General features: G+C 33.0%; 2 protein-coding genes across 2 annotated transcripts; one reads left to right on the top strand and one right to left on the bottom strand.

The window, feature by feature from the left end:
- LOC145585499 (uncharacterized) lies at positions 1 to 4191 on the top strand. Its single transcript, XM_081642202.1, has 3 exons — positions 1 to 140; positions 240 to 320; positions 2632 to 4191. Exon 3 carries the CDS (start codon positions 2635 to 2637, stop codon positions 3421 to 3423), a length of 789 nt encoding a protein of 262 aa, XP_081498328.1. The 5' UTR covers positions 1 to 140; positions 240 to 320; positions 2632 to 2634; the 3' UTR covers positions 3424 to 4191.
- A 2503-nt stretch (positions 4192 to 6694) lies between these two features.
- On the bottom strand, positions 6695 to 12202 carry LOC145585498 (alcohol acyltransferase 9-like). Its single transcript, XM_081642201.1, has 2 exons — positions 11723 to 12202; positions 6695 to 8008 (listed from the first exon to the last, which is right to left on the bottom strand). Exons 1-2 carry the CDS (start codon positions 12200 to 12202, stop codon positions 7073 to 7075), a joined length of 1416 nt encoding a protein of 471 aa, XP_081498327.1. The 3' UTR covers positions 6695 to 7072.
- Positions 12203 to 12602: the final 400 nt, after the last annotated feature.

Below are 12602 nucleotides of genomic sequence, written 5' to 3'. Positions count from 1 at the left end.
GCCACAAAACAACAATTGTCCTAGTGGAGTCTAATTCTACCATTGTCTAATATTATCAATCTTGTCAAAATTTCCTCAATCAGAAAATCCCCAACAAAGCTGTTTGATCACGACAACAACCCAGAATTTTATAAATTCAGGTATAAATAATTAACACAATTTCTTATCACTTTACTTCTTATCCAACAATCCCTAATTTTGAACCTTAAATTACCTAATCAATCGTCGTGCTAATTCAGGTAATGCTCAGTTATATGGTGTTTGTGGATCTGCTTCAAGCAATACAAATCATCTTCCGGGTGTGGAATTGATCATCTCAGGTACCAATTTCAAATCTTTCTTGAATACTTTAATTTAATTATTATTCAGAAACTGGAATTGGGTATGATATGTTCTCGTTTTCATCGAATTTAATTTCCAAGTTTTGTGTTTAATTTACGTTTTAATGCACATTTTTTGTCAGTATGACAATTGAAGAATTTTGTGAATTTGTCAAGAAAGAAAATTTGGTAATGCACTTTGTTTGTTGTATTGCATGGGGTTGGTAATTATTTATGTGCAATCGCCAACATCATTGTTTGGGAATTGAGTAGTTGATTGATGATTATAAAACCAAAAGGGGTTTAGGTTTATGCAATTTGGATTTTTACATTGCTTAAAGGAACTGTCTTTTTGTTCTTTGGGGAAAGGAGGGAGTAAGTCAAGGAAAGGTTGTATACAGCGTTGTCTGTAATCATAATGAACGAGAATTTGATTGTAATTAGATTGATAACGGAGGTATTGAGTGCAGGTGCAAGGCAAGTTGATGGATGTAGGGATAGAGGGGTAGAAAAAAGATTGATTGAAGAAATTGCTTTGGGTTGGGGGAAGTTAAGAGATGCAAGGTTGTAACTTGTAATATGTTTAATGGTAGGATTGGCGATGGACTCGTTTTTAGCTAGGTTTTGAGATCTTAACTATTTGTGGAGTGTTAAAAACTGATATGGAAAATTCAGACTATGGGTATGTGTCTGTATATATTTTTATTGGAAAGGTTTGAGTATTTGAGTTTGTTTATTGCTGCTGTGTCTTGTACCCAAGTGACAGTATAGCCTTAATTACGGAAATGTTGGTAAAGTCATGGTTGTAACTTGATAGGAGTTATGCGTAGTTGAAAAAGATTTCTGATGTCCTTCACGTTCCCGGAGGCTTAGAGATCTCTGCAACATTGTAGTTGATTGTAGAGCTTTGTAGTTTATGGGAAGTGTATACACCTGTCAAACAGATTTTGGAACATTACATTAGGCATGTAGCTAGTAAGGGTGTGTTGTCATGCTAATGCTATCCATGATTCGACAGTGGATTATTTAATAAAGACAATGGATTTTACCATATAAGAAAGCTTGAACTCATTTCTGGTGTTATTTTTTGATTTATTTGGTGAAGAGTAAATGGACATGAATACAATAATAGCATACTTTCAGAAACCCATCTGAGTTTAGACACAGCTTTGCTGCAGAGGTTGGCCATTTTAGTGCGTGTGATTAAGTTTGTTGAAGTAAGCTATTTTAGTGCAGAACTAAATGCTTTGTTCTCATAGAGATCCAAACTACGGGGACTACCTTATCAATTAGAATAACTTTAAGTAATGGATACAGGAAGGGCTGGGTTGATATTTCTATCATCCAGTCTGTCTGCATACTCAAAAGACAATGCTTTAATTAGACCTTCCCTTACCTTTTTTATGGTTTACATACTTAAAAGACGATTCTTTATGGTTTACATTCTCTTCTTATGAGTTGCTGCTCTGACGTCCTTTGCTTTTTTGTGTTCAGTTCATTCTCGTTTCTAGATCATCTGTTGAAATCAAATCCAGAACTGGACAAAAATGCAATTTTGATGTGCAGCTCACTTCTTTGTTTGATTAGTTAGGGATGAGGGCGCATACATCTTGACCTCACTGGAGATGACTTTTTGACATTATAGCTGCATTGACATTCTAGACTGATGCTTTGGGAGAACATAAGAGACCTATATTGCCTTTAGAATTTTTGTAAATTGGAACTGGAACAGGTCTTCTCTTAGTTACTTAGGATTATTTTTTCTGCCTGCCTCATTAGTTATGATCCTTTTTTCTCATCCTCCAATATTATTATGGACTTCGAAAAGGCCAATTTGATCCTAATTGAATACTTAAATATGTGTTCATTCAGCTGAAAATGCAATATCATTAGGTTGGTATATATAAGGTTATAAATCTATACTATAGTATTAGATCCAAAGTTAGGAATGCCTTTTCTCAAGGTAGTGCTACTGATTTGTATATAAGAAGAGAAGATTGTTTGTCTGTAGAAGGGTCAATCTCTTTGAGACCTTCAATTGTACGATCAGTACCTGTCAGATAAGCTATGTGATATTTATGCCAGTTACTAATCGTAACTCATAGAAAGCCCAGGAGTCAGAGAAAAGATTTTGTACATTGCATAGGTTGTGAAACTTCTGATCTTTTATTCTCTGTATCTTTTCTACTAAATTTCTATTAATTGATTCTGGAAGTAAATATACATATACTATCAAATTTCACCTGTTCATTGTATTAGATTATCTTTGAAGGTGGCATATTGTTAACTTTTCCAATTTGTGTACTTGTAGTAAATGTGTGAACTCTCTCCTGCTGATGGCTTTGTTGAGATAAATGAGAACTTGGGAGATATGATTAAGTACGTGGCAAACGAACCTTCTGTAGGACTATACTACATCCAGCAGCATGCCCAGAGTGCAGTGCCTAACATCATCAGGCTCAAGAATAACATCTTGGAGAAGTCACATGAAGTGAGTTTACACACTGAAGATTTGGAGGATTCCGTAGCTATGACAAGGACGATGAAAAAATGTGGCTCCCCAGTTATTGATGCAATGATTCGAGATATTAAGACATCTCTGACAATAATGTCAACCAAACAACCGGTTAGAGGTGTTATCCAACCACGCACTTCAAGTTATCAGGCTGGTGCGGCCAGTTCCTGGGGCTCAGCATGGGCTCGCTCTGCAATTAGTGACCAAAATGATGTTGTGAAATCAGGAAGTTACTTTTCAAGCGTGTTCCAGTCTGCTAAGGAAAAGGCGGTTAACTTGAAGTGGGCACAAGGTACTCAACTCGATATGAAGGAGCCATTACCTTCTGGAAGCAATAGTTCCACTCAGGTGGAGGAAACTGATGATTTGCCTATATCTAGTCAGATTGAAAATGAGGTAGTTGAAGGCGGTAATTTATCCTTAGATGGAAAATCTCAACTCGTATTGCCCGAAGCAATAGAATATGACGAGTTCAAGGCTGATAGGGAAGCCAGACTAGAAGAGTGGTTGGATGATTCAGGCAACATTCTTCAAAATGAGAGTGGTGAGGCTGACGGAAATGGGCCTCATCGGCTTAACAGTTTATGATGACGTCTCTGGTCACTTCATTTTATCTTGATAATACTGACATATTGATCACAGTGATCTTTGAACTTGAAGGTAGATTTTTGTCTGCACCATCTGTTGTATCCATATGATACCTGTAACCTTCCTGACGATTGGCCTTATTTTTTCTTATTGTACAGTTTAGAATGTGTCAAGGCACAATTGTAACTATGTTGTAATAATAACTGAGGACGACATGTAGCTTAGCTGGTGCTCACCCCGACTTACATGGCTAAGTCACAGCCTCACTTCACTCTTCCCTTGGGTGGTCACTCGGTTATCTAAACATAGGGTCATAGGATACCAGTGCTAAGCCTTGGCTAAAGCTTGGAAATCTAGGGGGCTCGCTTTGACCGTTAAGAGTAGGTCACGACCTACGGGCCAAGGGACAGTCTCAGGTAGACAGTTCTATTTTAATAGACTGAATATCTTTTTATAAGATATCGGAAAAAGATGCGACGATTTTTTCCGGAGAATCTCCACGTTCGGATCTCCAAAAAAGCCAAAAGGTCAATCGAATTTCTATTGTGAGGCGTCCATTTGCGTTAGGGGCCCAGATGTATAACAAGTGTTAGCCGCTTAGCTGGAAAATAAAATGTATTTTGAGGTTGGAGTTTTCTTTCAATAAAAAAATGGTTTGTGAGTTTATGAAACTGAACTATGAAGTTCCAAAATTCGATGCATGGAAGTGTAGAAGTTATGGAAGAAAGCCAGTGAGGTCCTTAGCACTTTCATTCTGCTATGATGTTCATGTCAATGTCTTTATATGTCAATTAGATCAAGTAGCTACTTTTATGTTTGACATTTTACCAAAAACCTTAACATGAATTATAAAAACGTAGTCATTGATCACAATCAGCTTCTTGTAGAATTAGGTTTCTATTTCATTACTCATTTATTAGACTTCATATGTTACATGAGTATATCTTTTGTCATATGCTCATAAGAGTCATAACCCATATAGGTGTTTAGCAATGATATTTTGATTTGGACATTTACTAGCTTCACAGGTTACAATCCTTGCTAGGCAGGGTGATTAGAGGATCTGAATCCACAACGCACAAGGAAACCTTGGTCATTTAGACTCATAATCGAGAATCATTAGTATATCTATAAGGGTATATTGTGTATACAACCTACATGATGTCCAATCATAAAGTTGTGGATAATGAGAATCGACCCCAAATCTATCATCGATCCCACCGTGGCAGAGTAGTGACGAATATGCTCCCTGAGTCATCCTTGGGCCAACTAAAGAATAATGTATATAGGTTCCTAGCCACTCCTTTAAATTTCTAGTGTCCGAACAACCAAGGTATACAAGGCACCAATCTTAGTCGTGAAGAGTGGAGCATATCTAGAGTCTAGACTATCTCTATTAGCTTACTTTCCTAGCACAACGTGAGGTGGCTATCTCAATTAAAGATGGACATGGTCTATAACATGAACAATATCAGTCAAAAGTAGAGTAGAAAGTTATCATCTAGATGCAGGAATTCAAATTATGATATTTCTTGTAACTACCAATGGCTATTAAAAAATCATCTATTGATAAATGTATCTCTAGTTTGTTACTTCGTCTCTTGTCACTTAGCTCCCTTCCTGTATAATTGCAACAATTTAACTAGCGCACAAAGCAATACAAATCTTACCACAAATATATGCAATTTGCATTAGTAAAAGGTGTAGTACTTAATTTAAAAAATTAATAATTGAAAAATACGCATTGAGGCTAATACAACATGTTGCACAGTAATATTTGATCATTATACATGTAGTAAGAAAACGTGGTCAATAATAAGTTTAACAATGGTACCAGTATAAAAGTTAAACTGTTGTAAGCTTTCAAGAACGAGTAAAGTTGATGCCAGGCATGATAAACGTTACAAGGGCCCTACTGCCCTACACAACAAGGCCTCTGCAATGCCTCTTCAAAGCAAAGGCAAAGGAAAGGTACGGAAGAGTGCAATAATGAATTCCAATTTGGAGTTCCACCTATATTATATGCCCTACGCTTGAATAATTGCACGAATAATGTTTGATGTTTTCTTATAAAATCAGCTAAAAGGGGAAAATATACCAAAATAAATGGTACGTCACGACAGTGTCAATGATATTCTTGTTGAACACAAATCTTTTAAGATATAAAGGAGAGAAAAAAGGATGGCTTCTTAGTCACAAATTTATATTGCTGTGATCTTTGCTTAAATAATTAGGCTTTCTTATTATAACAATCTTGAATTTGAGATGATAAAATCCAAAGTTTAAGATTATGCGGGTCATATAAGGAAAACATTTTGCTAGATGGTAATGTCCTTAATTTAAAGGGAATGTTAATATGTTTTAAAAGGTGATAACTTTTGGACCTATGACATTCATGCAATGATAATCTAAACTTGTTTGAATACGTTATATAGTTGGCTTTATGATTGATAGTTTATCAACACAATACAATATGCTTACATTAGATTGTTTTCGCTAATTCTGTATAATTAAAAAGATGTTTATTATAGTGTTCAATTGTTTTAGATTGATACAATACAGTGGTAATTTTTATGTTAGTATACATCTTTAAGAAGAGCAAAAAAGTAGCCTTGAATGTTAGTTAGGTTGAGAATAGTCACTCTGATATCTAAGTTAGTGATGTATTGATATGTAGCAAAATGTTATTAATGAGAGCGTATTAAATCAGGCTTATAACCACATATTCATGCTAATAGGTGTCAATTTAATTTTTTAATTTTATTTTATTAATATGAGCCTTATATAAGTGTCGCCAATTATATAAGGCTCATAGGTACAAACGACCCACTTGTTGGTAAGATCATACTGCACATTTAGGCCTTGTTCTCTTCACCTTAAAAAAATAATATTAAGTAAAAATAATATCAGTTCAGTAAAAATAAGTTCAGTTCAGTAAAATTAATTTCAGTTCAGTAAAAATAATTTCAATTCAGTAAAAATAAGTCTAGTACAGTAAAATTCAGATTTCTTAAATCAGCAAAAATAATTTCAGTTCAGTAAAATTAATTTAAGTTCAATAAAAATAATTTAAGTTCAGCAAATATAATTTTGTTTCAGTAAAAATAATTTCAGTTCAGCAAAAATAAGGTGAAAAGAACGTGGCCTTACTCTGTATTCCTGTAATAATAACTAGCTTATTGAAGTACTAGTCAAACATGTGCGACACCTATTAGCAACTTATATGTAGTATGTTACAACATTGAGCAAAAAGGACTGAAAATGTCTTGATTTAAATTCACCCTTTCTTCAGACTAAAAAATGTGGGGTGTCAAAGATGGAAAGTAAAAGCTCCAAAGATTCTCGTCGGCAACACAATCCATCTTAGGATTTCATATAAAAAAAAGTATGGCAAATAAATTGTGCAACTTAAACTTTTCAGATGGTTATATGATTTGTTTCAGGTACAAAACATTTACTTAATTGTCATTCCACTCTTTAATGGAGCAAAGGGGTAACCAAGGTGCTTCCTTTTTTTTTTTTTTTTTTTTTTTGTTTTGAAAGAATAACCAAGGTGCTTCCTCATACAATGCAACCTTAGCTTATATTAATCACTTTATAAAAATAATTACATGTTAGGAGGAAAAGGTGGTGCAATACATATACCATTTTAATATGTTGACCTATCTTCATCGCCATGATAGCCATTCAACTCGATATTTTGGTCACATTCCAAAAATTGAGTCATGTGAAACTCAAATTTTTCAGCAGATTTTGCAGGCAACGATACGAGAACTCTCACAGCTTCAGGATCTTTAGCTACGGGTAGAAATAAACAATAAATATCACTAGCTACGGGACCCATATGTAATGGTTTTCCTAACCCGAAATCCAAATCTTCTAAACCTAACTTAGACCATTGAGAAATCACTAATGTTGCTGATAGGTCTGTTCTTACCTTTTTATCCTCCAACATATCTATCATAGATCTTATATAATCGTCATCTAAATACGACTTAGCTTGTTGGACCAACTTCACCCCATGACATAAGTTGTTGGTGACCAAATCCTTTACCGTTGTCTCAGCACATCCAAGAACAAATCCATTCCCGTAATACCCTTGTGGTAATTCTGGCTTTACCCTTTTCCTAATGTTCACTGAGAAAAGAAGTTTAACATTAAGCAAATGTGACAAGTTTAACGATTTAACCCACGCTTGCCACGTGTGAGATGCAAGGGCTTCAAATGTGGTACATTTTTGTGATGGAGTAATTTTACTTTTTAATTTAAGAATTTGGGAGGGGTTAAATGTTATGGATGTAGCAACAAGGGGTTGAGACTGTAAATATTTGTTGAGGGCAAAATGGCCATTTTCTCCAATCTTAGGGGTAAAGGTAGTAAACACTGGATGAGTAAAGGTAACTTTTGATGGGGTCCTAGGTTTTAACACGTGTCGATAGTGGAATGGCTGGATTGGTGGATCAGAATTGGGATTGGAAGTGATGTGGGCCCAAGCATTGAGAAATTGTGATGTGCCAATGCCATCACATAGGCAATGATTGATGGCTGTGCACAGGATCATTCCACCACACCTGAGATTAGTTACCTGCATTAGGGAGAATAAGGTACGTGTATATGTTAGCTTTGATGCACAAAACCAGTTATTGACTGGAGCAAATTTCGAGTCCTTGCATATAATATGAGAGACACGAATATTTAGTCATGTAGACAAATTTTATATGATTTATTGAGTGATAAAGATGAGATGATTGAGGGCTTGTTCACATATACTGAATTAAGTTGAACTGATTGGAGTTAAACTGAACTGAACTGATTGGAGCTGAACGGAACTGAACTGAAATGAATATTTTATGAGAGAAGGAAATTAGGAGATGAAGTGAACTGAACTGATTAGAGCTGAACTGAACTGATTGGAGCTGAATTGAACTGAACTGAAATTAAGCTGAAATAAACAGACCCTGACTACATGAGACAAGATGTCATTTTCTCTGTCCTGAATTTTAGACATACTATAGTTTTTAAAAGCCTTAAAATTTTTTCTTAAATAAATGTTTCTTTTAGACATCAGATCAACTTCACTTTAACACTATTTATATATTTATATAAAATTTAATAATTGTTATAAATTTATATTTAAAATCTGGTATTGCCTAAATATATGTAAATTAGTCTCGGAGTATAATTTCAAATACCAACTTATGTGAACTAATCATTACTTATTATATTGGGGATGGAAAAAAATAAACACAAATTCACCAACCAACAAGTAGTGAAAAGAACAATAGAGGAGCTAGTGACACTAAATCCCAATGAGCAAATTTTGCACATGAAATGTAGGGTCATCCATGGCTTTATTGTTATTTTCTTGAATAATTCCAAAGCAACAAAATAAAAAAATAAAATTGAAAGAGATATAGTGATATTCATACGTTATTATTTTTTAGGATATGATATTTAAATCAAAAAGGATTTAGCAAAGCGTAAGAGAAATAGAAAGCCACGCCAAATATTACGAGCTCATCCCATCTTTCAAATGATCTTTTTTGTTTTCCAATCAAAAAGTTAATCATTGTTCCCGTTCACATCACTTTGCTAATAATAAATTAAATGGATTATATAGTATTATTAACTACTTGTCAATGGAATAAATATATATTTTATTAAATTCTAATCATAAGATAATTCAAAATTTTGTTCTTTGCCAATGAAGGATTTAACTTGTCTATAGTGATGATTGACATACATATGTGCTACGTCTTATGTCATAAATTAAAAAGACAAAAAAAAAAAAAAAAAAAAAAGAAAAAAAGAAAAAAGAAAGAAAGATGAAGAATTCATATGCTAGATTAATTAGTGTTGCTTTACATGTATGTATACTTCGTTATGAATTATTTTGTAATAATAGTCATGTATGAGTTTTAATTTGTTATGGAGTTTTTTTTTTTTCGATAAAATAGTACTCCGTACTAGTTTGTGATTGACGTTTTCAAAATATTCTTACCAATTAGTTCAGCTGAAGTAGTGGGGATAGTGTGGTAACGATTCACCTGTTTTATTTCAATTGTTTTTGTGTGTTTTCACTATTTTATTTAGATAATCTAATTGTCAATGTAATTCATTTTGCATGCATTATTGACATATTATTATAAAATTAAAGTAGAAACTCTTAATCCATTCTTAAGTAGTTAGATTAGACTCATTTTACAGTAAAACAATTAGTAGATAAAGCCTCACAAAATGAACATCATATCAGTGAAGACAGAGATTAAGGATTCGACAAGGACATGTGACCTAGATTGATTTGAGGATAACTTAGGGCCTGTTCTCTTCACCTTATTTTCATTTCCTAATTTTCTTCTCTCATAAAATATTCAATTCAGTTAAGTTCTGTTCAGTTTAGCTCAGCTCGGTAAATGAGAACATGCCCTCAGGGCAAGTTTCATTTCCAAACACCTGTTGCTAATCTTCTAAGTAATTAAGATATCCGTGTCTAATTAATAATAAATTATTTGTACTATGTAGAATATAAGTTGCCAAAATAGAATTTCTAATATTTTGTTTAATGTGAATATTATTATATGAGATTTTGAATGAGAACAACAATGTTTTGGAAAATAAATCAAATCAAAAAATGGAATAATGCATGGGAAGAAAGCCCCAAACCATATTGAAATGTACTTTAGTATGTGACTTTATGATAAAGGTTTTGTGTACTTGTATGTTTTTGGCAAGAATATAAGCATGTGATATTTTGGACATTTGAGAGTAACAAGGTGAGAAAATGGACATGCAACATATGAAGTTAACGAAATAGAGGAATAATCAATAATCATGTCAAAATAAAAGGTTGCTTTCAATAACGTATTATATGAAACTTAAGTCTAAGTATTATAAGCCTAGTATCATTGGAGCATGTTTTTTTGTGTATGTTCTTTGGTAAGTTTTTGGAGGAACGATACCTCCAAATTCATAAAAACTCCAAATTCAATAAAAAAAAAAAAAAAAAAACCTACCAATCTTTTTTGACGTTGTCATCATTCAAAATGAAGTGAAAGCACATAAAAGGTCATTATTGTTTGGAATTTTGTTTATTGTGCAGTGTAAAATATCTTAGATAAGAATAGTATGATTTGCTAGTTGTATAAGCTGAAAAAAAATAAAATTATATGGCATTATTTGTAACAATATATAGTAGAATCCGTACATTTTGAAAAAAAAAATAAATAAAATTGTATTCAGACAAACTATTAACCCTTGTTTGTAACTTAGAATTTGAAGTAAAAATTCTAAATTAATGATTGAGGAATTACGAAGTAGATTATGCACTCTACTACTAATACTATAATTTTTGTTCAATTTAATTCATGTATTTGTAACAAAACTTTTAATTAACAAAATCTAGCTCAAATCCACCCCCATTGAAAAAAGAGAAAAGGAACTAATTCCCTAACTAGAATAGTTGAATTTAGTAACTTTGGAATATATGTCAATTAGAATAGCTAATAACTTTACATTTGAAAGCTTTTGCATTATTTAGATATTAGTGTGAAAGTTATCCGGAATCTTGTGTTACATAGTATTCATGATATACACTTTTAAAATATACGAAGTACTTATTTGAGTTATTTCACATTAGAGTATGTAATATATAGTTAAAATTATTATATTCTTACATTATCACCCATATATATATATATATATATATATATATATATATATATATATATATATATATATTACTTAAAACATCGTCTAGTTTATCTAGTTAATGAGTTATAACTCCTTTTGCTTGTTAAAGTATATTAGAAATATTTTCACATTATTTCAAAAAGTACTTAACATTATAGAAATTATATTATTTTAGTTTAATTACAAGTTAATGGACAAATTAGTGGAGTTGCATAATTTTTTATCCATTTTTTGTTTGGTTACGAGTATGACCCCACTTCTACTTCCCTTTTTCTTACCGAGTTTTTTTATTTTATTTTTTTTTCAAAAATTGAAAATAAAACTTTTGGCTTATAATTTTTTCCATTACTAATTTTAATATGTTGGAGATCAATTGTTGAATCACCCCTATGGAGTAGCATGTATAAGAAGATCAACATGACTAATATGTTCTGAAGTACTATTTATTTATAGTATACAAACACGCTTATTTTGTTGACTTAGGTTATATTATACTCGATCATTTAGTTTGGATATATATATAGTTCTGAGTATCTCAAGTATACCCTAAGAATTTATAATATAAAAAATGGATAAACGAGTCGAGATCATGATAGGGAGAGATGCAAACCTGGATAACAAGAGGAGGAACATCCAAGAAGCAAAGAGCATCAACTTTGTAAAGAAGTTTCCTCCAAGACTTATTAGGCTTACCACAAAACTCTATAAACTCAACAACAGATAAATCTAAAAAAGCCTCAGCAAACAAAGCACCTTCACCATTACATTCAACTTGAAGCTTTTGATAATCACTACTTTCATGAGCAGTAGAACTAGTCGTAGTATTATTAGTAGTAGCTCTCAACCTTCCGGCTAGAGGATAATAGTTGGTAAGAATCCTCGAAAGCGATAGCTTCAAACTCTCAACACAAACACCCTTCTCGTACAAGTAAAGGTACTTAATGGAGAATCGAAGGAACTTTTGATCGTCGAGATTTGATAGATAGAGAGAATGAGTTGGTGTAGAACGATGTGGAGTGATTAATGAGGGACTGTTGGGGTGGTACTCACAATCTGGGATTTCTGCGGATTTTTTAGTGTCCGCTGTCATGCTCGCTTATTATTATTTTTTTTTTTTGAAAACTTTTTAGAGAGAGAAAGTAGAGAGAGAAAGAGAGGGGATTGAAGGTTGGAGAAGAGATGGAAGGAAGGAGGGAATTTGTAGAGGAGGGAAAGAAAGAAATCTACGGTTAGATATGCATGTTATGTTCATATTATAGATAGTTAGTGATATTGTCATGTACGATGAGATTCCACCACACGACACTTGATAAGTAGGCGGGGATAGAGACTAGAGAGCACCTTGGGGAAGGGGTAAGGGATCGGATCGAACTTAATAATAATGCTCGGAAACTAGTGATTACTGAGGTAGCATCTCGTGTATGAAGTGGGTATGTACGTAGTTAAACCGATAATATATATTGGTTCGAATTATTTTTGAGTACTTGGAC

This window comes from Chenopodium album, chromosome 16, assembly GCF_948465745.1.
Source record: "Chenopodium album chromosome 16, dcCheAlbu1.1, whole genome shotgun sequence".
NCBI lineage: Eukaryota > Viridiplantae > Streptophyta > Magnoliopsida > Caryophyllales > Amaranthaceae > Chenopodium > Chenopodium album.
Note: the sequence above shows the minus strand (reverse complement) of the source record. Positions and strands in the feature narration are given on the sequence as shown.

What these genes read in the sequence shown, in the direction of transcription:
- LOC145585499 (XM_081642202.1), top strand. Translation starts at nt 2,635, where the DNA reads ATGTGTGAACTCTCTCCTGCTGATGGCTTTGTTGAGATAAATGAGAAC.
- LOC145585498 (XM_081642201.1), bottom strand. Translation starts at nt 12,202, where the DNA reads ATGACAGCGGACACTAAAAAATCCGCAGAAATCCCAGATTGTGAGTAC. An exon ending in TTCCTCCTCTTGTTATCCAG is followed by an intron (nt 8,009 to 11,722) that starts GTTTGCATCTCT and finishes TCCCTAATGCAG; the next exon opens with GTAACTAATCTCAGGTGTGG.